Consider the following 24,398-nt stretch of genomic DNA (forward strand, 5'->3'; position numbering starts at 1 on the left):
AGAGAGAATTATATGAAGCAGTACGTATCATGATAAATACTTATGTGGTGGCTGAGGATTCTCATATGCCCAACAGGATATATTTTGATGACCTACCAATGCTAGAAGTAAATCTCTCTAAAATAGCTCTTACTTAAATTTCAAAAAGAGCAATACTGCAAGGTTAGCACAATTTATTATTTTTGGCCAGCAGTAGTTAGCTAGTAATATTTAAAAGTATGGTGTTGGGCTACTGGGCTAAGAGTATTGAGCTAGTGGCTAAAAGTGTTGGCTAATATAAATTAAAATTGCTGGTCCTTGAGACTTTATCATAAAAAATATGAGTGTTTCACATCAGACTATTGTTACTTCTAACACATGAAAGATGATATCTGAAAAGGACTTGAAGAAGGACCCTCAAGCTTTTGAACTCACAATGTGAAAACGTTTAAATGATTCTCAAGCTCACATGCACACTACATTTGACTACAGCAATAAGAATTTAGAAATCAGATTCCTTGAAAATAAACTAGACAATACTTCGGAGTGGACGTCCGAGTAGAGAAAAAAGCCATCATGTTGAAAGAAGTTCCTGTCATTATCAAATCTTGACGATGTTTGAACCCACCACATGTCTATTTGGAAACCCCCCCCCAAAAAAAAAAAACAAAAGAAGCTAGCAACAAAAAAAAAGCAATTAAAATGAAGGGAAAAGCAACATTTGAAAAAAGCAAAATAGAAAATGGAATATAACATACCTTTCACAGGGGAGAAAGGAACCAAGGAAGAATAGAATTTAATGCATAACTGCCCTCATTTGCGTTCTTGACAAAGCCGCATTCTTCACCAACTGTTCTTGTCCCCCAACTGAAGTTGGGACAGAAATAAATCATGAATTTTTGGCTGCTCTAATTTAAGTCTAAAGCATTCACACTAACCAAATTATTATGATAACCACTATTTCAAGGATAGATTTAGAAAGCTCACTTCATGAAAACAAAGGCTCAGTTATATATCTCATAGCACGCATATAAAGCACAATGAAAAGAAAAACCAAAGAGACAAATAACAAGACAGAAGTAACCAATTAGATGAGATAATAGATACATGATCATGTCTAGGTTACCATTAAAAACTAATAACCACAAATATTAGTTCAAGACATATTAAAGAAGAGAAATAGATGAGTCTTTAAGAGGTAAAAAGAAAAAAAGAATCCTTGTAAAAGAACTGCTATTAGTTATTAGACTGATAACATGACTAAGTATAAAAAAAATTGGTCTGAAAGCTACATATCCAACAAAGAAGCATAGTGAACATCATTAACCATGTTACTGTCATATGACATTGACAAGTGACAACTAACTCTTGAGCAGAAAAAGGAATTTGCATTTAGCGTCTTGTTCTAAGAAAAAGTCAGTATAAAATTTCTTTAATTCCCCCTGAATAAAATACAGCAGAGTTTGCCTTTGCTTTAAAAACATATTAACTCCCACAAACTTAGGTTCTAAATGAGCAGTTCGCTGGTACCATATCATCCCTATGCTACAAACGCAGATACATGCATCAAATATTGCATTTTATAAAACAGTAAGATCTGAGTATGGATGGAAACAATATAAACAAAATAATATATATCATCATACAAAACACCGAAAGGCGTACAAGTCATCATATCATAAACTAAATATAACAGTTGGGGAATTTCAATATTAAGCTAGAAAGAAGAGGAGAAAGTGGTGTTTTGACTTTTGAGTTACCACCTATGAAATAAAAATACAAAGAGGTTTCATATTTGTGATCCCTCTTGCACGTTAATAAGCAACATTTACTAGTAGTTCTTTCTCCCCAAACATCATCAATGATAGAAAACAATACTATTCACCTCAACAATTTCAGGATAATATATTGAACATTTCTTTTTCTTTTCTTTTTTTTCCCCCCTTTATTTATATATAACTTATTGAAAAAATTTCTTATATACATATCCATCAAAAACTCACAATCCCAGTTAACCCCGTTGCCCTCTTCGTGCAGTAGGGGGCAATTTCTCTGAAGGGCCAGTAGGAAGCTTTTGTCCAGTCTCTCTTTCAATCCTCTTCTTGAGCTCTCTTAGTATACGGATTTGTCCCAACTTCTCAGGAGATAATTTATCCCAATAAATTCCTGTAGTGAACATTTTAGTCTGTCTCTTTGAGAAAACGAAAAATTTAAGTTATGCATCCAATAGATAGGAGGAGAAAAAGAAAAACTACGTTGTTCAAGGTTGAACACTAGTACAGATATTACATGTTTTCAATGGCATTACAATGATTAAAAACAAGGCATGGTTAGCAAAATGACAATACTAAATCTGGATGGCACTGTTCTAACCAACCTTGAGGCTTTGGAATAGATGTGTTTGTGAAGATGACTTGGGTTGGTGTGCAAATGATATCCACCGGCACATCATGGATTAACAGCTTTTCAACTGGAATATCATCCACTAATTGGCAATCATGCACTGCAAGGGTAGTTATCACTGATGTTATATCCAAGTATAGATTGTATTTTAACAAAGAGAAATTGTAATCCATAAGTCTTAAGACATCAAGAATAAACTGGTAATGCATACCACTAGACATTATGAAATCATTATCGTAGAACTGAAAAGATTGCATCATAGGGTGAATATAATCTACTTAGCAGTTCAGTGTTTGTGCAATCAAATTACTTCACTAATCAAAGGTGCTTCACCTTCCTTAATGTAACTTCCTCAAAACAATAGGATATCATAGAGGTTAGACAACTATTTAAAAAAATACAAATTATATGCAATTATGTAACTTAGCTCTTATAAAGAAGAGAAATGTTTCCTTTTGTTAAAACAAAAATTTGAGGTTTTACAAACAAGTTTTTGTCATATTCATGCTCGAATCATGAATATGAGCTAAGGATATACATTAATTTACTCTTGTCCTCAATTTGTTTTAGTTTCACAAAATCATATTATGGCAAAGGAAAGTTGAGTAGTAAGAATCAAAATTACCAGAGGTGACAACTGGGGTTGAATCATCAATAGCTCCCATATACCGCAGCATACCATATTCAAGTTCTGCAAATCCCTGCACTTCATACCTTTCCCATTGGAATTCACAATCATATATGTTGCCAAGGAAATATAATTTACTTTTATAGCTCTAGCCTTTAATGGATAAGCAACCCAAATACATGGAAGAATAAACATGACCGTAATAAGAAAGTTAAAAGACATGAGCCGAACCTCTCCTTTCCCCAGTCGAGCACCTGTCTTTGGATCAACAGCAACGGATCCAATAACAATAACATCTACTTTTATCTTTTCATCTAACCCAATTGGCCGTCCGTGCTTGGCAACCCCAACAGAAGTGCAGGCTTCCTTGATGGTACCCGGAGGTAACATATTGGATTCAAGTATAGAGAAAAATCCTGTCCTTAAGCGTGGCTGAGGAGTTAACAACTTCTTTCCATCTGCAAGTGAAGATCCAATTTTTAACTTTGAACTGCTCAATGTCCAACATGACAAGTTCTAAGCTGAGCCATTTTATGCAATCATGTATAATTTTAAAATCCATTGTGCTTTATCACCATTTCTCAGCACCCAATAATATATACCAAGACATCTCAAGCTGGTGAAATTAAGCAACAACGTAAAGAAGACACCAATGAAGCAACTTCTTCTTATGGTATCTAACCTGAGAGAGTGAGAAACCTGACTTGTTTCTGAGGAGAATCTGGATTAACCTTAACACACTGCGCAGCTTGAAACACATCTAGCAACCTCATCTGTCAAAATTGACAATTCAGCTCAACTCATAAGAACACATTCAGTTCTCAATCACTCAAACGGAAAGCACTCATGAAAAGTTTAGAAATTAACCACTACTTCACTTAACTACTCAAAAAAATATGATTTTGGAACTATAAACTAAATGCCAAACAATTGTTATTATCACATTAGGATAATATAGAACACTAAAATTAACATAATTTACCTTACAACAATAAAGTAGAAACGGAAAAGAGAAAATATTAAACCTTATCAGCAGCAGAGGAAGCGCCAACGAAATTGGGAATGCGGTGATGAACAGGTCTTGGATTCTGAGCAAAGTTGTGAGCTTCCATGGAATCCCAAATCCTCTTTCGGATGATCCATTTCCAAGCCTTGGGATCGTTGCTGTCAGAGATGGAAGCTTGGCCTTGTTGAGCCATGGCGGAGCGAGCTTCAGCGTCGAGGGCCAACCTCTCCGCCTCGAAAGCAGCTTCGTCCAAAGCGGCGCCGTTTCTGTTGGTGGCTTCCAGCTTCAACCACCGGCGACTGCGACGATTAAACCCTAAAATTGAGTTGCGGAGAGAGAGAGCGTTGGTGTTGGTGTTGTTGAGAATGAAGAAGGGATGCGATAAACGGAGTGCATGTAAATCCATGTTCGTAAGCTTCTTCACCTTACAGAGCTACACGTTACAACTTTCTATTCTTAGATTTTCATTTTTATCTTCTTTTTCTTTTTTGGTTTATTATATACTTTATTTAGGTTTAATTACTCTGTTGATCTCTATAGTTTCATGAAATTTTCCATTAGATTCCTATATTTTTTTTAATTAGGTCCCTGTACTAATTTTTTTTCAATTAAGTCCCTCTTAGTAGTAATTGACTAATTAGCTTAATTTTATAGAGACCCAACTAAAAAAAATTAGTATAGGAACCTAAATAAAAGAAAAAAAAAGTGTAAATTAAAAAACAAAATTTGTGCAGAGACTAAAAAAGTATAAAGACCTAATTAAAAATTTTGCGAAATTATAAGAACCAACAGAATAATTAAACCATTTATTTAGTTCATTATTGAATTGTGTTAGGCGAATATGTTTTAATTCTTTTTTTTCAGTGGTTTAAAGTTTGAATTCTGAGTATATAAAAAAAAAAAAGAAAAACTTATGTCACTATATTTTCTCAATGTGTACTCATTAATCAACATTGTAACCAAATTGAATTGGTTAAATGATTAGCATATTCGGCTGTTTAAGTAGAGATTCAAATCCTACTTGTGTATACAACTATACATCATCAACATTAGTCCTTGGTTTGTTAGGCTCTATGATCCATGGACATTGACACGGACACGGGACACGACACGATACGGGACACACCGATATGCAAATTTTAATCTTACATGACACGGGGACACACATATATATAAAATATAAAGTATTTTTTAGATAAATCGTAATGATATTTTGATATTTTATTGATATTAAAATATAAATAAAATTTTTTAATTATTTTTAATGTCTTATTTTAATAAATAATAATATATACTATATCTAAATTTATTTTAAGAATATATGTTAAGAATAAGACTGGACATGCTGACACGTGATGGTATTTAGGTGTGTCCAGGCGTGTCCGGAGATGAATTTTTTCTTTTTTATTAAGACACGGTTGGACACAGCAGACACCCGTATCGGACGAGTGTCGGTGAGTGTCGTGTCCAAAATGTGTCTGATACGCGAATACGGCAATTCAGCGAAATGTCTGTGCTTCATAGGTTAGGCTACAAATACTTTGAGAAATTAAAAAAAAATCATTAATCAATCTTGTATCCAACATAATATTTTTCTTAATTATTTCATGACATAATGCATATGTTTTGTTTTAAATTTGGTAAGGTAGTGGTGAGAAGTTTAAGTGTTTAATATCAAACATTGTAATAAGCTCGTTTTCATATAATCCTATGTTGAAATGATAATACATCCATTTTTATTGTATTTCATCATATTTGGAGTTCTTATGACCCAATTCACTTTCTTTTTCTTCTAGTTTTAACAATTATTCACATAATTTAAGATAAAAATGATGGTTGAATAATACCCATTTTGGAAGATGACAAACCAACATCAAAAGTCAAAACTATTGAATTGCATGAAAAAAGGAGCAAAGATAACAGGGTCCAAGCAAAGATTCATTCCTAAATGCTGCTATGTTCTTCATTCTTTAAATGGAGGTTGAGACCTGAGGGTGAAGGAAGATCAGAATATCACACAGAACATAAGATAATATTTGAACATGATCTCAATCCATGTGCATCTAAGGAAGAAAGATGTGGAGGGAAAAGGTAGGAGGAGAAGGAGGAAGAGAGGAAAAGGTTTCTTTCTTTTTCAGTTGTTGGAGAAGGAAAATTGACATGGATTGAGAATACAAAAGGAAGAGGCCTACTTAACATAAATTAAGAACATGTACAACAATAATTTCATAAACATAAGGTAGTAGATTTGCCCCTCTCTATGTAATCACAAATCTATCCCCACTCCCATTATGTCAGAACCTAAAGATCTAGTATTAGAGGAAATGAAGATGAGAAGAGAAATGATTAAAAGTGAAATGAGAAGTGAGAACAGGTTTTATCTGTATATTAATAAGCAATTCGACCATTACAAGACAATGAAAGTGGCATCATCTGCATAAATATTATCCTTCCCAAGTTCAGAATCCTTGTCCCAAATAAGCTTAAGAACCGTAAGACGGTAGCGCTCGAGTCGGTAGCAATAGTCTCGATCAAATGTTCTGCAACTGAGAAAAGGAGATTCGAATCACCGAGCCAGAAAGTGGGCTTGCGTGCTTGCAGACAAGGGCCTCGGTAGCCTGCTCCTCAGTTTCAAACTGAACAAGAGCCTGCTTTTTTCCATTCATCTCAAAGACCTTGCTGTTGACAATGGTTCCGTGCTCCTCCACAAGGCTTACAATGTCCTCTTCAGTGATGTCTTGTGGGAGGGTTGACAAATGGATCATCTTGGTTGGCGAGCAGCAATACCGGTAGTTTTTAGCAGCATTGCGATTGAACCGGTTGAGATTTGAATTCACATACTCGTGTGTTTCGGCACCTTGGGTTATATTCGGATGCTTCGAGAAGTTGACCTCCAATCGCTTCCCGAACAACATAGCTCCCTACATTGGAGAGATAATATTAACCATAAAAATCACAAGAACCTCTAGTAAAGATATAAGCACCTAAGTAACAAACCTTAAGAAAATGTACTGCCAATTCGGCTTGGAAACCATCCCCCATTTGGATAAGCGCATGATCTGGTTTGTTCCTAAGAAGTTTGATTCTGACAATGTTCCCATAAATGGAGAACAAGTTGAACAGTTTATCTTCATCTATTCTCTGAAATAAACAGAGTTTGAGCCAACTTTAAAGAAAAAAGGGGGAAAAGAGGAGAGAGAACTTTATAGCAGAACGCAGAAATTCCAGGACAACATGCTTACATCAGGATTGAGATTTGCAACAAGAATTGTACACCTGTCGTTTGTTCCGGTTATCCCAGGAGGCAAGCCTCCCCCAAAGGCAGCTGCAATTGCTGCAGCATTGGCCATCTATAAAATTCAAAACAAATTGGTAAAAACTCAAATTAATAATAGTTTCAAGATCAGAAAACTCAATCTCCAAAATCAGTTACGAATAATCCAGCAAGCCTGGTGTTTAGTACATTCACCAATGTTTCTTCAAATGCAAAAATAAATAAAAAAAGGAGACATAAACCATTAGGCATTTCAAATACTACTTTGCATGAAATGCCAAAAGGATAATGACTTCCTCATATATTCAATAGTGCATCAAAATTAGCAAATAGTGACTTCGACTTGGCTTGAAAGGTACCCCACCTGTGAATATCCTCCAGCTGTGAAAAAAGAGAAAAAAAAAAAAAAGAAAAATTTTAGCGCATAATATTTAATAAAAACTAGCACATAATACAAACACGACAAACCAACCAAAGCAACTTAAAAGGTTTAGCACCTCCTCTACCTCCAGAACCTTGAACACCATACATGCTTCCTGCATCACCATAGCCAGGCTATTTCGTAGAAGATGAAGGAAGAAAAATATCTTAGAATGGGCTCTCCAAAAGATCAACAAGAAATTTTGGTTGATAAATAGATAAAGAAAAGAGTCACGCGGAGCATACTTGTGAAGATCGGCCTTTCTGCTCCGTTGGAAGATTTGGGTTTGTGAAGTCCCTGCGGAACATTATTAAAAAACACAGAAACAATGAATACGAAATGTAAATAAAAGATATTGAAGTAGGAAAAATTAAATGTTAAAAAAGAAAGAACCAACAAAATCACCTTGATCGATCATTGTTGTAGTTCACTTGTAATTCATCAAGGCTGCAATTAACAATGAATTTAACATCCAAAAGTAGTAAGTTTTAGAACCAGAAACCAATTAATGATGAAATTGCTTGAGATAAATTTAACCTACTTCGAGAACTGAATGTCCAGTTGACAGCAACCATCATATATGTTGCGTCCCTAGAATTTTTCAGAAATATAACCATAATATTAGCAAGCCAATATCAGAATTAACAAGCCAATTAGTGCCTAGCTCCTAGTAAATTGTAAACAACCTGAAGTGTACTTCTAGCGGTAACAGCACTTTGACGTGATTGATACTGGATGAGAGCCTGAAAGCCTACACAGTTTTGCAAATACATGATGAAATTTACAGTAGAATACACAAAAAAGCTAAAAATAAAATAAATTTGCAGAAGCATAAAAAATTTGCTAATATTAATGAACAATCTTCCATCATTTTCCAATGACCTACAAAAAAGAACAACCAAAGTATTTATCTATTCCAAAATACCATTCCCTCATCCACCGAGTTAAAGCCCAAGGCAAAAGAAAAGAGTGGAAAAGCGAATAGGTAAAAGAAAGAAAGAGAGCGAGAATCCAAGAGAATCTAACCAGCTGACTTCTGAAACGTTACAATCTTTTCAACATATCCATGGGGGGAAAACACTTGATGTAGCACATCCACAGTTATAGGATACAGCATGTGGTGAATTGTAACTAAGAGAATTCGATTTGGCTGTGCATCCAGCAGTTCCCAACAGCAGAGAGCATAGAGAAAGAAAGAGAGATAGAGAGAAAGGAGAATAAATAGAGAAGTACATTGAATACGGAAGAAGCCAACCAAAAAAAAAAAGAACGAGAAACTACAGAAGATACTAACTTAACACAACCCACTTCAATGGAACTATATAAATAGTATAGAGGAAAGTCTCGCATTAAAAACTAAGAAATGTGACTGCCAAAATAAAAAAGAAGCTTACTGATGTTTCATATTTTACATAATCAACAAGCCCGGGCATATTTTATCATGTTTAAGAAAATATTATAAAATGCCAACCTCATCTTCACGTCCTTGATTTTGATCCATTGTAGTTAGTTCTTGATGTGAGGAAAACTGGACATAAACATTTCTCCCCCTGGAATGAAACAAAAAGACAATTAGATTATTACGGCAATATTCTAGAACTCAATGCGAACAAGGAGCACCCTTCCGAATCTCTAAACATGATGTCCAAGGTCAAGCTATCAAAATAGCATTCAATGAAATACCATAAAGGATTTAAAAGAGATGTGACATAATATATTTATACCTAATGCTAGGCTGAACATTTGCATAAAATTGTAAAGCACTAATTGCGGACGGAACATCTTGCATTTGGAGAAGAGCCTACAAGGATGATAGATAGTGCAACATAACTAATTCAGCTGAAATTTCAAAAAGCAAGGGAAAAACACATGGTCTAATTTGAAGGCATAAAGAAACCTGATTTTTAGCACGCAACATAACAAGCTTTGTGATGACTCCAAAAGGCTGAAATAGCTGAAGTAAATCATTCTGCAATCAACATTGTAACAATACAATATACATAAATCATTTGAGAGAAATTCAAAACACAGCTTAGAATGAAGTGACTATAATTAGAATCCACAGTTCCACATTAGAGCTAAAGAAAAAACTGTCACTATAAATAACAGAAAATGGAATGTAGAACTGATCAACTGATTACAAGATGGTCTTAAGAAAAGTTACTTCCTTTCAGAAAAAAAGTGAATATCACAATATAGATATGATGATCATGTTACAAAACAATGGAATAATATACACCAAACAAAGTAGTAAGAGATAGAGAGAGAGAGAGAGAGAGAGAGAATATACTTCAGATATCTCATGCCCCACATTTCGAACGTGAATGACCTTGGAAGGTTCAGCCATTGCAAATTACCTATAAAAACAATGAAAAAGGGAATATTTTTTGTTAACATTCTTCCCAATTTAAGAATAGCAACAAACCCCAAAAAGTTCTTTAGTAAAATTTGGGCATGCATTGAATTAAAATGCTAACTCTCGAACTCAACAAAGGTACAAAATATTCACCCATTACAATTTCTTTGCAAAACTCAATTGACAATATTCCAGATTCGAATTCCAAATTGTGTAGATCGCTTTAAAAAAAAAAAAAAAAACCAAACTTTCTGTTGCTCAAGCGAATTAAACAGAAGACCAGATACCCAATTCAAGTCCTGAATCTAGGAAGCAAAAGGGCTTCTCCAATTTCCAACAAAGATCACAAAAAGTTCATCGAAATCGTAGCATGTCAGCTCAGAGTACAAATCGTTCAGAGAGAGAGAGAACTTGCCTGAAGAGAGTGACTGAGAGGAGAGAGAGAGAGAGAGAGCGACGCACTAAGCTGTGAATTTCATGCCCTATTGCTTACGAACATAGACGTTCAGCTACGCAACTGGCTCAACAATGAGTTTTTTTTTTTCTGGACAAAAAAATAAATTATTTCAGCTAAGAAAATATTTTAATATTTTTAAGTTATATTTTAATTGGAGTAAAACTGTAAAAATTAATATTTTTCAGAAAAATATATGTGTATATGATTTTTCTGTATATATAATCTTTTTAAGTTTTAAGTTATACATCTAAAACACAATATATTTTTATAGTTTTTACTTATTTTTTAATTAGAGTAAAACTGTAAAAGTCATTCCATATGCAATATTTTTCAGAAAAATATATGTGTATATGGTTTTTCTGTATATATAATCTTTTTTAAGTTATACATCCAAAACACAATATATTTTTATAGTTTTTACTTATTTATTATAGTTTAGTCTTTTAAGTTATACATTTAGTATAAAACACACAGCATTTTTATATGTAACTTATTTGATTTATCTTTTTTAGAAATTAGCAAAAGAGATAAACTCATATAAATAATTAAATACATATCATATCATCTACTTCTGTTATATATGTGATTTATTTTTTATACACTGATAATAGGAAAAAAAATTACATTGACATCTAATTATTTAATGACATATTAAAAATTATGAAATTAATATTAATTGATATATTAATTTATATCATATGGACCCGGCGTTCAGTCCATATAAGTAGTCTTTGGGCCATATTACCCCCCCCCCAAAAAAAAGGGCCCAATAACGTGACCGATATTATACAAAACCCTAAAAACCCAAACCCCCAACACCACCCCCCCCCCCCCCCAAAAAACCCCGCTCTCTACTCTCACTCTCAGTTTCGCTCTCTACACTCGCTCTCAGTCTCACTCGAAGAAACCTAGGGCCGGCGGCGAACCCATCTTCTTGCAGCACCTCCCCAGCCGGCGAACCCCTTCCTCCCACCACCTCGTAGCGCCGTCGAAGCCTTCCTCCCAGCGCCACCGGACCTTTCTTCCCAGCCCCTCCTCCCGGACAGCACCACCCAGCCCCAGCCAGCACCACCGCGAGGGTCGTAGACACTACACCACCCAGCAGGCCAGCACCATCCAGCGGCACCCCAGCAGTACCAACAGGACCGATCTGGCCACCCGTAGCACCGTTTGTGGCCACCCATAGCAGTACTGCTGCGTTTCTGGCCTGGCCACCCACAACACAGCAGCCACCGGTTGGCCCCCTTCCAGTGCTCTTCCTCCTTCCCATCCACTTGAATTCAGGTTTGATTTTCTCTCCTTCTATGTATCTGAAGCTAATTAGACATATTGGGTTTATAATTATGAAATAGTTAGGGTTTGATTTTGTTAATTATAATTTCTGTGATTCTGAGTTGCTGGATTTGTTTAGGGTTTTGTTAGTTTCTTGTTAATAACTCTGATTCTATGCTTCCGAGATGCTGGGTTCAAACTTGCTTGTTTTGCTTAGTTCAAATTCTCTGATTCTCTGACTATGAATTGGTTTTTGGTTTTCTGCACTTATTTTGTTTGTTTTGAAATTTTGTTAATAATACTGATGAGTTACTGTGCTTGTTTACTGATTTTGTTAATTTGGGTTGTTTGTTTTGAGTTGATTTTGTGATTTAATTTATTAATAACTCTGATTCTGTTATTTTGGTTGTTTTCAGTTGATTTTGTGATTTATTTGTATTCAATTTCTGCTCAATCTATTTGTTCATTGTTGCTGTTGTTCATTGTTGTCCATTATTTATTCATTGTTGCTGATTGTTGTTCATTGTTCATTGTTGCTGAATGCTAGTAATTTTATTTTGTTGTGTTTCTTCTTCTGTTTTTTTAATTATTTGTTCATTGTTGTTCATTGTTCATTGTTGTTGATTCCTAGTATCTGTTGTTCATTATCTGGTGTTGGTCTTTGGCAGGATATAAGAAGAGAACTTGGAATCAATATAATTGATGAACAGAAGGTGCAATTGTCTAAGGTAATTGGTCTTTCTACACATGTCTCAGTTGCGGCTTTTAGTTTTAAGAGAACTAGGTGGGCACAATGTATTTATGTATTGCCTGCATTTTTTTGTGAGTCTTGTGTTATTTTGTGTCATTTAATAGAGTTAGTTCATTTGTTTTACTACATTTAGGAATTCCTTGACATGTTTGTGAAATTGTGATTCTGAGTTTCATTTATTTTGATTTCTTTTGTCGTTCAATTTCATTGAATCAAGATTTTTGTTAGTTATTGCATATTTGTGTTATATGATTTTAATGTTATAATTTTGTGAAATAGTATGGCAGGCTTTTCTTTGAGTTGATTGAAAAAAACGAAACAAACCGAACCAAACCAAAGTTTGGTTTGGTTCGGATGGTCTTAATAACCAAACCGAACCGTAGTTTAATTAAACTATTGGATTGGATGACTTTTCTCTAAAAAACCGAACCGAACCAAACATCACCCCTAATACCCCTAATTCAAAGTGTGCCCAAGTTTCTCAACACCCTAAACCCATTAACCCACACAATCCCTTCGAGCCTAATGCCTTCCTCTCCTTCCAACCCTAATTTCCTCAACGAGGTGAAGGCTGAAGCCAAAAAGAACGCCTCCACTCCACCGTCCTTACCACTATCAGCACCGGCAGTGGCCACCAGCCGTTGCCACCATCGCCACTCAAAGCTTCTGTCACGTCGTCGTCGTCGGGTGGTCCGTTTGAAGCTTCTGTCGCCGTTGTTATCATTGGGTGGTCCGTTTGAAGGTCGGGTCGTAGCTTCTGTAGTTGGTCGCCTCTGTCTTGCCGAGCATCTCTGTGCCACTCTAGGCCGTCTTTGATCTCTCTTCCTCAGTGAGTTTCTTAGTGTTTTAATTTTTTTTAATCTGTTAATGATATGAATTGCTGGAGTTGCGGCAGAGTTCTTCACTTTTTCAATTAATGTATATTCTGTTAATTATATGAATTACTGGCTTGCTGGAGTTGTTGCAGAGTTCTTCAGTTTTCAATTAATATTTTCAATTAATATTTTTTATTCTGTTAATTCTGCTGCAGAATTGCTGTAATGTTGAATGCTGAATAGAATTTTGTTTGTTCAATTTTAGTTGAAAACTTGTATGTTCAATATTAGTTGAAAGCAAGTTTTTCACCAAATGCTGAATAGAATTTTGATATAATTTCCAAAAATAGTAATAGACTTGTTTGTTCAATGTTATTTTTTTATGGTGGAAAATTGTGTTTGTCATTTATGAATGTTTTGATTTTTTTTGGTTATAAACTTTGATGTTTGAAAGTTCACGAGCTCTTAATGATAAATTATGGATCATTTGTTGGGTAAAATTGTCAAATTTTAAATTTTATGAGTTTAGAAATTATGTATTTTTCTTTATAATTTTATTGTATATTTAATTAAACCGGTTTAATTATGGTTTGACTTCAGTTGAACCATTGAACCATTCACTTGACTGGTTTAATGACCGGTCTAGTTCTCACAACCTTGATTCTGAGTTAATTTTATGGATATTGGATTCAAACTGGGATTGATGATTCAAATTGTTTGTTGTTGATGCAACCAGCGTCGATCACCCCACTTACGTTCCTTTGTCTCCGGTTTGTCTACTTCACGGCTCCTCCCCTCCTCGTGTCGCTGCTTGCTTCTTCAATGTCGTCGATGGTAAGCTCTTCTCTTCCCTGACCCCTTGTATTATCACCGTAGGTTATTTCCTATATCGTCGTCGTTGGTTCTTCCGTTAATCCTTAAATTAATTTTGGGTTCATCTTTGTTTCCAATTAATTTTCAAGATTCCGAGCTGAATTTGTGTTCTAAGTTTTGAATTGATTATTTATTTAATTTGTTGAATGCTGATGTGATTCTAAATTCAAATTAATCTGGATTTTGAGTTTGAAATTGGATTCAATTTAAATTTTTTTTGCTGATGTTTTTTTTAGTTTATTTTGGATTCATAGGTTAGAATCAGTTGTTGATTAATTAATTAGAATTCAAACTAAATATAATTATATGTTATGACTCTTTTATATTCAACAAAGTTTAGAAATTTATATACTTTTACTCAAGAATATATGATTTTTGGTTTAAGGATCTCCATTATTCAGTTTATGTGAAACGGAAGTAATGTTTTTATTTTGATTAATTGATTATTAAAAGTTTTTGTTGAATATTTTTGTATGATTGAGTCTTCTCATTTTGTTTGTGTAACTATAATTGATGGAGAAATTTCACGTTTAGTTTTGGACGAACTAACCAAAGTGAGAGAATTTCAATTACATGAATAATCTTGGACAGATTAAAAGGGTCACAATACAAATTTTGGACGGTTTTATTAGATTTTCAACTTTTGAAACAAAGGTGTTAGTTTACCATGCATTAAAGTCTATCATTCTTTATCACAATTTTTTTTATTGTTTTTTAATTGCATGTAAACGAGTAAATTAAATATTGAAAACGACTTGCAAATTAAAATGTTTTGAATTTAACTAAAAGGAAATAATAACAAATTTAGGAATGTAATTTGACTAAACTTAAATGAGCTGGAAAAATAAACTATATTAAAGTAAAGTATGAAATTTAAAATGAGAAAAAAATAAACAGAGGAAAAGAAATGTTTTATCCATATATTTTAACTAAAATATTTTTCTCTTGAGGTTTATGTAAAGTGCCACCTCATATACAATACGAATCCGTAGAAAAGATTCTCGAGCATATTGTATATAGTTTCGGAAAGATTCGTGGCACTAATCTGTTATAATAAAAAATTACGTAATTAAAATAAAATTCAATTTAAAAAAAAAAGAAAACATAAAAAATAGCCAAATCTGACTGACTGAAAAACCTAATCAAGGCCATATTATCCTTTGTATAATTTTGAAACTGAAAAAACACTAATCAATTTGGTTGTTCAACTATTACATGCTTTATAAAAGAGTAAAAACGTTATGATAAACAGATTACGAAAACTTATGTTGCATGTTTTAAAAAACTGATAAACAATTTAAAATAGGAAAGTTTGGATTCAACTAACTAGCAAGGGTCATGTATATCCTGTTTGACCTAGGATCAATAACCAACCGTGGAGTTTTTTCTTTGTACCTTTTACACACGTGAGTGAAATAGGTGATCTAATGTTTCCATCCAAATACCTATTGGCGTTACTTGTTACTAAATTGTAACAAGTAATATTACCATGAGTCTCGTTTGAATTGTAGATTTACCAATCTTATTATAAATTTTCAGGTGGTCTTTTTGAGTCGTACAGTTTAAACCTAAGGTTTTAAATTGTCGTTGGAAAGATTGGACGAAGGTTTTAAATTGTCGTTGGAAAGACAAATTCTGCATATTTTTTTTACAAGAATTATGACAAAAAAATTCGCACTTTATATGAGAGTGAGATAAGAGATTACATAGGACTCAAGGGTTTTCTGGGAATTTATAGTAGGATTAGTAAATCTTTATCAAGTAAACTGGATTTATGGTTATATTAATGGTTACAATTTAGTAACAAGTAATGACAATGGGTTTTTAGGCGAAAACATTGGATCATCTATTTCAGCCATATAAGTAGGATATACTTGATCCCCTTGTTTTTGAAGCACTACAAGTAAGTTTTTGTTTGATCTATTTTATCATAACATTTTACTCTTTTATAGTGCATATAATAATATTTTTACTCTTTAATAATTTTAAGAATTTAATAATACACTATCCGTATATTTTGACTTTAATGGATATGTGTAATTTTCTTATTACTGTACATCTAGATTTTGAAAAACTAGATTATAACTATTTGAGAAAGGCGTTCATATCCTGTAGACATAGGACCGATATCAAAAGAGTTGTTGATGGCGTACTATAGTCAAACAAGCAAACTCTGATTAGTGTTTTTCATTTTCAAAGTCATACCAAGGATAATATAGCCTTGATTAAGTTTGTCGGAAATGTTTGGTTCCATGGAGTAAAAAACAGTCAGGTTAGATTTGGTTATTTTTTTATATATTTTTTTTAAATTAAGTTTTATTTTAATTATATAATTTTTAATTATAACAGATTAGTGCCATAAACTTTTTCGAATCTATATACAATATATTTGAGAATCTTTTCTACAGATTTGTATTGTATATAAGGTGTCACTTCGTACCAACCTCGAGAGAAAAATATTTTAGTTAAATTACATGAATAAAACATTTTTTTCTTTTTATTTTTTTTTCTTTTTAAATTCTACACCTTACTTTAATATAGTTTATTTTTCCAGCAAGTTTGTCAAATTACATTCTGAATTTGTTATCATTTCCTTTTACTTACATTCAAATCATTTTAATTTGCAAGTTTTCAATCTTTAATTTACTCCTTTACTTCAGTTGGTTCGTCTAAAACTAAATGTGAAGTTTCTCCGTCAATCATGTTTACTCTAAAACAAAATAAGAAGACTCAATCATACAAAAATATTCAACAATAATTTTTAATAATCAATTAATCAAAATAAAAACGTTACTTCCGTTTAATATAAACTGAATAATGGAGATCCTTAAAGCAAGAATTATATAATCGTGAGCCAAAGCATATAAATTTCTAAACCTCTTTAATATAAAAGAGCTAAAGCATATAATTAAATTTAGTTTGAATTCTAATCAATTAATCAACAACTAATTTTAAACTATGAATCCAAAATATACTAAAAACACATAAGCATTTAACAAACTTTAATGGATATGCGTAATTTTTACTCTTTAATAACCTTTTTTTTTTAAATTCTGCATTTTATTTTAATGCAGTTTATTTTTCCAGCAATCTAGTTACATTCCTGAATTTGTTATCATTTCTTTTTTGTTAAATTCAAAGCAGTTATGTTTCTATGAAGTTTATTTACATTCAAAGCATTTTAATTTGCAAGTCGTTTTCAATCTTTAATTTACTCGTTTATATGTATATAAAAAACAATAAAAATTTCTTCTTAGTTATAAAGAAGGGTAGACTTTGATGCATGGTCAACTGTTAATCACATAAAGGAATATGTTTTGCTCCTAGATAATAGATTTCGAACCAACCTAAAAACTTCTTGCAAAATTTTTTTAATTTTAATTTGCAGAAGATCTGTTAAACAGCTGTATGTTAATTAGAATTGTATTTATACACAAAAAAAATTTAAAAATAAGGTACTTGGGTTGTTATCAATAATAAATCAACCACTATATATAGCGATACCTGGACTACAGTATTAACACTTGTAATTTTCCATTGTTGTTTCATTGATGACCACAATCACGAGGGTCTACTTTGTCTCAAGATTCTCGTTCAAGCCACATTTATGTTGTGGTTGACGATGTCGCAGTTCTTGCATATGTGAACTATGTTTCTGCTGATATTTGGTGCAAAGACGAGAAGCTTGCACTCCTCGACTTCAAGTCAGGTATTAAACAATCATATATAGATTATTGCAGTTAGGATGATCTAGCTCGTTAGTAGACTATTTTTTTAATTATTGGAGTTGAATTCAAACATGTTCTATGAACTTTGGCTTTTGCAAGTGATTGATAGTTAATACTTGTTTACTTAAATCAAGTTGTTTCTCGTGAATAACTTTTTTTTTTTCAAAAAAAAAAAAACACACACACACACACACACACACACTAGCCCTTTGAGAGCTTTATAATTGAATTAGGTTGTCCAAAATCGATTCCAATTAGTTAGATTCAATTGAATTATCGATATTTACGGTTTTATGACTTTTATCTCAAAGTTAAATATATGATGCGTTCGTTGTGGTTAGTCTTGTTGCAATTTATAGTGTTGGATGAACCAAGCCAGACTCTTATAAAATTTGTAAGTTTCACTCTCCAGAATGCCAGATAATCAGGTTTCTGTTGTTTTCAATTTTTATTACTGCCAATGGTCAACTTAGATTCCAGTTGCGAATGTGATGATTCTAGTTGTGTGTTAACATTGGTTTCAATCACTCTCTAAATGTTACAAATCAGATTGAGAAGATTGTCCTTTTCCTTTTGTAGCAACAAGGGATTTTGGCAAGCAGGATATCGAAGCTTGGAGAGCAACATGATGATATTCTGCCGGAACCTGAAATTCACAAAATGTCTGAACTGCGAGAAGCTTATAGAGAAGTGGGACAAGACCTATTAAAGCTTCTTTTCTTTGTTGAGATGAATGCTATTGGTTTGCGCGAGATATTGAAGAAGTTTGACAAATGTTTTGGCTATAGATTCATTGATTACTATGCTAAAACTCATGTGAATCATCCTTACTCTCGGCTGCAACAAGTGTTCAAGCATGTGGTAATATGTTTTATTCAAAACGAGTCTTCACTTGGACTGTCACATAAATAAATACAGAACTTTGTGAATGGCCATTGACTGATGGATTTGAAATTTGTAGGGAATAGGAGCTGTTGTGGGATTATCTCGCAATCTTCATGAACTTCAGAACCGTCAAGGGATCTATTTATCAATTTATGATCAACCTGCCCTTCCTCTGCAGGTTCCACATCTAATTTGCTTCAAACACTTACTTTGTTTTATCGTAGCTGGCTTTGGAGCATCATAAGATTGGTGTTGATTATCATATTTCCTCGGTCTTTTCATGCAGGATCCTGTCATTGATTCAATAAAAGCAGTGGTTGACAGGTTAACTAACTCAACAAACTTCCTTAAATTTTTGGGGCAACATGCTCTGATTATGCAAGAAGAGCTGCCAACCCCCACGGAGGAACATGTTGATGAAAGATACCATTTCATGTCTCTTATCCTGAACTTGGCAAACACATTTTTGTATATGGTCAATACATATATTATTGTCCCTACAGCAGATGACTACTCTATGAGCCTTGGGGATGCACCAACAGTTTGTGGTATCGTAATTGGGGCGATGGCTGTTGCTCAGGTGTTCTCTTTGGTATATTTTAGTGCCTGGTCAAATAGATCTTACTTCAGGCCTCTTGTCTTCAGTAGCATAACTCTCTTTCTTGGAAATACCTGTGTGCATTGGCATATGATGCTTGTTTGTTATGGATTCTCTTGATTGGTCATGTGTTCTGTGGGCAAGTAGTCTTCTATTCCCGAATTTTCGCATGCCAAGATTTTGATGGTACTTGCAAATAATGTTGTGTGTTTGAGTTGATTAGTACATATTCTGTTTACCATCTTATTAGGAATATTATGAGGTATCTTTTCTTGTTGATAAACACTTGGATATTATTACAGATTGGGTTCTGCCAGAGCTGTTAATAAGCGTTATATCAGTGACTGTGTCCCTCTCAAAATCCGGATGCAAGCATCAGCTGCTTGTGGTCCTGCATTAGCTGGCATATTGCAGACCGATTTTAAGATTTACAAGCTTACATTTAATCAAAATACGTTGCCCGGTTGGGTTATGGGTGTTGCTTGGCTGATATATCTTGTATCATTGTGGATCACTTTCAAGGAACCTTCTCATGAACCCGTAGAGAATGAGAATCACGCGAATAATCATCAACCAAATAATGGTACTAACTGAACTTATACTGCACCAATTTGTTGCTGCTTGTTCAGAATGAATGAAAGTAGTCTTGCACAATTTTCTTTGCAAATATGGATTTTTTTTTTCTCTTGTTTTGTTGAGCCTCAACATGTGAATATAACATGACACGTTTTTCTCATGTAGAAGTGAACGATGCACTTGAACAAGGCCTAAAACAGCCATTGCTGATTACTTCAGATGATAAGGGAGATGAAGAAGCCGATCAAGATTATGATGATAGTGAAGAAGCTTCAGAAGAATCTCGTCTACCAGCGACTTCGATTCGGTCTGCATACAGACTCAAGCCATCTGCAAAGATTTGTGTACAACTCACTGTCTCCCACAGAGTATGGGTTTTCTATCAAGTGCTGAGAATTTCGTTACATGTAGATGTTTGAGATCACTGTTAATGTTAAGATGGAAAAAACTAATTCATTCACCTGAGTGCTCTGAACTGAATATGATGTCATTGCTTATTTCATTTAATTTGCACTTTCTCCTGTTTTTTGTAGTAAATTCCAATGGCAAATGATCATTTAGATAAAATATTGGAAAATTAGACATTTAACCTACCGAATTTGTTTAACATTTTCAGGTTCAGTTATTGATATATTTTATACTCAAATATGTAATGGAGATTTTAGTATCGGAATCTAGTGTCATCACAACATACTACTTTAACTGGTCAACAAGCAGAGTTGCACTTTTTCTCGCTTGCCTCGGATTGACTGTTCTTCCTGTAAACGTTGTTGTTGGAAGCTATATAAGCAACATGTTTGAGGACAGGTATTGATAATTTATGCTCTAGTTGGATTAAGAAAGATGCATGTAAGTTGATAGTAACACATTTCTTCTTCATGCTGAACAAGTGAAGGAAATTGAAACCATCTTATATATTAGATTGAGATCCTCACTTACTCCATCTTTTGCGAGATCATTCAGAACCATGATATTGTTCAAATATTCTCCTCTTGTATCTAAGTGATGGGATGCTTGTGTACTAGGCTATCCTTTATGATGCACATGGAGTATGTCAAATAATTCATGTGTTTAGACATAATTTGCATCAAGATACATTTACATTTCGGATGCACCAATTTTCTCAATCCAACAATTATTATTGGATGAAGTGAGTAATAGTTATCTTAATGTATTGGTTTAATTTAGTATTAAAACATGCTTGATGCTTGATTTAAGCTGATGTAAATTTGTTTAGTTTTTGTTTTTCCTGACAATTACATAATGCTCTTCAGCATGACCTCACCTGTTATCTGTCATTCTTTGTCTCCATTCCATAATTTTGATCAGTTAAGTGATTGTGGCTTCATAAGGTAGAAGTAGTAGCTAGTCTTTCGTTGTGTAGGGTGGCAAAATGTGAATTATTGGCCGAATAGATTCCTTAATTGTCATTAATTTTTCTGTGATAATTAACTTGGTTTAATTTTCTTAGATGTTCTAAACTAAACATGTTGCGCAATGGTGTGCCTTTTTTTATCAAATTTAGTTCATTAGACAGAACTAACATCTTTATTGCATTCGACTAATTTTCACTGAACTAAGAAAGTTCATTTATGTATGTATATATATTTATACATCCACTAAGCTTAAATGTCCTCATATAAAGTTATGGCATCATAGGTGTTTACGATGAGACATTATACTTTACCTTCTAAAGTGAAATCTAAAATTTAGAAGATTGGTTGAAACAACTTTGGCGTAGAATTTAGGGGCACATGATTCGGTATTCCAAAGTCATGGAGTTTTAGTATTCTCTAACTAAAAAAAAGGTTCATAGATGAAGGTTTAGTACTTTGTAATTAAAGAGAGAGAGAAGTACCCCGCAATTAAGAAGAGAGAAAAAAGCATTAAAATTCTGTTTGGGTTAAAAAAATTTATTTTATTATTTTAATTTTAATTTACTTTATATTTTAATTGATATTAAATTATTAGAAAATTATAAAAAAAAAAGAAAAAGATAAAAATATTTTTCTAGGATTAATTTAAAAGACTAAAACATCTTCTAGCATTAAGTTTATTTAATTTGAATTAAAAATTTAAATTAATTATGAAAAAGTAAATCAAGTTTGTAGTTAATTTTTAAAGGACAAAAATTCCCTTTTAAATAAAATCTATTTTGTGTAAGCATATATTTATAAAACAACATTAAAAATTTTTTATATAAATAAAATAGCATAAATCTCTATACCAAAACAAAATACTTAATTAAGTCTAACTAAGTTGTTATAATTGTTTTTTATATTATACGCTTTGTTTTCCGTTTTTTTTTTCTCTTTCTTCGTGTCCTCCTCCTCTTCTTCATTCTTTTTCTCCTTTCTTTTTTCTCCAAGGAAAGAGCCCAAGCTAGCTGGTGGGACGAATCCAAGCAACCCAACAACAGCATTCCAACAAGAATGACTAACTTCAACCTGTTCATGTATGCTTTATTTTATCAGATTTTGAATACTAATGTGTTTATTCCACTATTAAATAAAGTTAGACATGTTAGTAGGATTTCAATGTTCATATATCATTATGTACCTTTTTAGGTTATAATCTTTTTCATTCACAAAATTGAGAAAATATCAAGTTTTAGTCAAAGAGAATAGGTGAATCAATAAGAGCATATGAGTCAATAAAAAAAAAACACAATAAAATATTCATGATACCAGATATTTGTGTTACGGGTCTATCTATGATGATTTTACTTGCTATTGTTCTAAACTTCTAATTCATTTATTATTTCACTTATGAAAGCATTAGTTGTATGTTATTCACTTATATATTTTGGATCTAAACATTCTCATTTAATTTATCCAATTTTGCATATAGAGCAAGATGTTGACAAGTTTATTCGTGATCGTGATCCTAATCAGCAGTAGCTTAAATTTCAGCAGCTCCCAACATTCTATATATATTGTTGATAGCTCAATATTGTTGTTCATTACAGTCAGTGGTTTTAATGGATAATAGCTTACCTAATAGGCTTTAGCCAGGACTAATTAACCTTGAAAATGAGGTTGACTATTCATTTACAAGGCAATTTTTCAGTTCCTCGAACAATTGATTGAAATTTTAAGACTTTTAATTTCTGTTAAAAAATATAAATAATAATAAATAGGGGTGTTGAAAACTAAAAAAAATTGTCTATCGAAATCAAAATATTAAATTATTACACGTGTATCCAATTATATAACGTTACATTAGTAAAAATAACTACCTTTTACATTACATGCGCGAATGATCATCTAAAAGAACGGATGTGATTGCATGATTGTGTAAAATGTAAAAAATAAATTATTTCAGTTTAGAAAATTAATCTAATTGGAGTAAAAGTCATTCCAAATGCAATATTTTTCAGAAAATATATGTGCATATAGTTTTTCTGTATATATAATCTTTTGAGGTTTTAAGTTATACATCTAAAACACAATATATTTCTATAAGTTTTACTTATTTATTATAGTTAGTCTTTTAAGTTTTACATTTAATATAAAACACAACATTTTTATATATAACTTATTTATTTATCTTTTTCAATTTGCAAAAGAAAAAAAAACCTCAAATAAATATCATATCATCTACTTTTGTTATATATGTGATTTAATTTTTATACACTGATAATAGAAAAAAAAAGTTACATTGACATCTAATTATTTATTGTCGTATTAAAAATATTAAATTAATATGAATATTAATTGATATATTTTTTTTGGGCCATATACCCCCCTCCCCCCCAAAAAAGCAAAAGGGTCCAATAAAAAATCTTAACAGAACAAAAAAATGTTCGATCAAAATAAAGAAAGCAAAATAAATTAACTAAGATTAACAAGGAAGAGGAGTCCTTCAGAGAATTCAAAGTGGGCCCAAGTTTGCCACAGTTCATAGATCATAAGCTAAGATCACATTAGCTTTAAGGGCAGATTATATATCCTCCAATTCCAAAGGATATGTCGAAATCATGATGCATCAAGGTTTTAGGGGAGGGGTTCTAAATTTATTGTTTGGATTGTTTACAAAACAAATCTAGGACTAGTTGAATTAGGGGATTCTACTGTGATGAGTGGTTTGGAAGATGCAATGCAGTAGAATTTATACTGCATTGCTTAGAAATTTGTTAAATGAATAATTTATGTCAATTTTTCTTGGATTCATATAAACGGGGTCTCTGCATCCAATCTTCTATAACCGAAAGTCCGAAACCCTAGCCTACGTGCATGTTTGGACGTCATTATTTTGTTAAAAAAAAATCTTTTTTTAATAAAAAAAAATCTTTTTTTATTTTTTAACGTGTTTGGTAAATTTCTAGTAGTAAAAATAAAAGTACTAGTAAAATAAAAAAAAAAAAATCTTTTTTG

General features: G+C 32.7%; 2 protein-coding genes, 1 long non-coding RNA gene and 1 pseudogene across 6 annotated transcripts; 2 read left to right on the top strand and 2 right to left on the bottom strand.

The window, feature by feature from the left end:
- Positions 1 to 1,583: 1,583 nt before the first annotated feature.
- Positions 1,584 to 4,494, bottom strand: LOC112751947 (5-formyltetrahydrofolate cyclo-ligase-like protein COG0212). Its single transcript, XM_025801284.2, has 6 exons — positions 4,036 to 4,494; positions 3,693 to 3,783; positions 3,242 to 3,468; positions 3,008 to 3,083; positions 2,357 to 2,482; positions 1,584 to 2,145 (listed from the first exon to the last, which is right to left on the bottom strand). The coding sequence occupies exons 1-6, from the start codon at positions 4,420 to 4,422 to the stop codon at positions 1,991 to 1,993; spliced, it is 1,062 nt and encodes a 353-aa protein (XP_025657069.1). The 5' UTR covers positions 4,423 to 4,494; the 3' UTR covers positions 1,584 to 1,990.
- A 1,880-nt stretch (positions 4,495 to 6,374) lies between these two features.
- LOC112751948 (polypyrimidine tract-binding protein homolog 3) lies at positions 6,375 to 10,646 on the bottom strand. Of its 3 annotated transcripts, none has more exons than XM_025801285.3 (15): positions 10,483 to 10,646; positions 10,002 to 10,068; positions 9,609 to 9,680; positions 9,436 to 9,512; positions 9,183 to 9,261; positions 8,738 to 8,861; positions 8,398 to 8,462; positions 8,253 to 8,302; positions 8,117 to 8,158; positions 7,957 to 8,008; positions 7,788 to 7,845; positions 7,655 to 7,671; positions 7,259 to 7,366; positions 7,014 to 7,157; positions 6,375 to 6,937 (listed from the first exon to the last, which is right to left on the bottom strand). In XM_025801285.3, the coding sequence occupies exons 2-15, from the start codon at positions 10,056 to 10,058 to the stop codon at positions 6,548 to 6,550; spliced, it is 1,335 nt and encodes a 444-aa protein (XP_025657070.1). In that variant the 5' UTR covers positions 10,059 to 10,068; positions 10,483 to 10,646; the 3' UTR covers positions 6,375 to 6,547. The 3 variants fall into 3 exon arrangements, with proteins under 3 accessions (XP_025657070.1, XP_025657071.1, XP_072074299.1); XM_025801286.3 differs by having other exon boundaries at positions 7,797 to 7,845; positions 10,483 to 10,639; XM_072218198.1 differs by having other exon boundaries at positions 10,355 to 10,537.
- A 693-nt stretch (positions 10,647 to 11,339) lies between these two features.
- LOC140173093 (uncharacterized) lies at positions 11,340 to 15,422 on the top strand. Its single transcript, XR_011872916.1, has 4 exons — positions 11,340 to 11,808; positions 12,465 to 12,524; positions 12,827 to 13,376; positions 14,099 to 15,422. It is a non-coding gene; the product is annotated as an uncharacterized lncRNA (long non-coding RNA).
- Positions 15,423 to 15,840: 418 nt separating this feature from the next.
- LOC112751949 (SPX domain-containing membrane protein At4g22990-like) lies at positions 15,841 to 21,320 on the top strand (annotated as a pseudogene). Its single transcript, XR_011872915.1, has 7 exons — positions 15,841 to 17,944; positions 18,543 to 18,824; positions 18,925 to 19,026; positions 19,135 to 19,632; positions 19,749 to 20,029; positions 20,188 to 20,390; positions 20,639 to 21,320. The product of XR_011872915.1 is annotated as an SPX domain-containing membrane protein At4g22990-like (transcript).
- The last annotated feature ends 3,078 nt before the right edge of the window (positions 21,321 to 24,398 follow it).

This window comes from Arachis hypogaea, chromosome 15 (genome assembly GCF_003086295.3).
Source record: "Arachis hypogaea cultivar Tifrunner chromosome 15, arahy.Tifrunner.gnm2.J5K5, whole genome shotgun sequence".
NCBI classification, from domain to species: Eukaryota; Viridiplantae; Streptophyta; class Magnoliopsida; order Fabales; family Fabaceae; genus Arachis; species Arachis hypogaea.

What these genes read in the sequence shown, in the direction of transcription:
- LOC112751948 (XM_025801285.3), bottom strand. Translation starts at nt 10,058, where the DNA reads ATGGCTGAACCTTCCAAGGTCATTCACGTTCGAAATGTGGGGCATGAG. An exon ending in CCGCTAGAAGTACACTTCAG is followed by an intron (nt 8,303 to 8,397) that starts GTTGTTTACAAT and finishes GAAAAATTCTAG; the next exon opens with GGACGCAACATATATGATGG. An exon ending in AGAAAGGCCGATCTTCACAA is followed by an intron (nt 7,846 to 7,956) that starts GTATGCTCCGCG and finishes TCTACGAAATAG; the next exon opens with CCTGGCTATGGTGATGCAGG.
- LOC112751947 (XM_025801284.2), bottom strand. Translation starts at nt 4,422, where the DNA reads ATGGATTTACATGCACTCCGTTTATCGCATCCCTTCTTCATTCTCAAC. An exon ending in CTCGACTGGGGAAAGGAGAG is followed by an intron (nt 3,084 to 3,241) that starts GTTCGGCTCATG and finishes TATGAAGTGCAG; the next exon opens with GGATTTGCAGAACTTGAATA. An exon ending in ATCTATTCCAAAGCCTCAAG is followed by an intron (nt 2,146 to 2,356) that starts GTTGGTTAGAAC and finishes TGTTCACTACAG; the next exon opens with GAATTTATTGGGATAAATTA.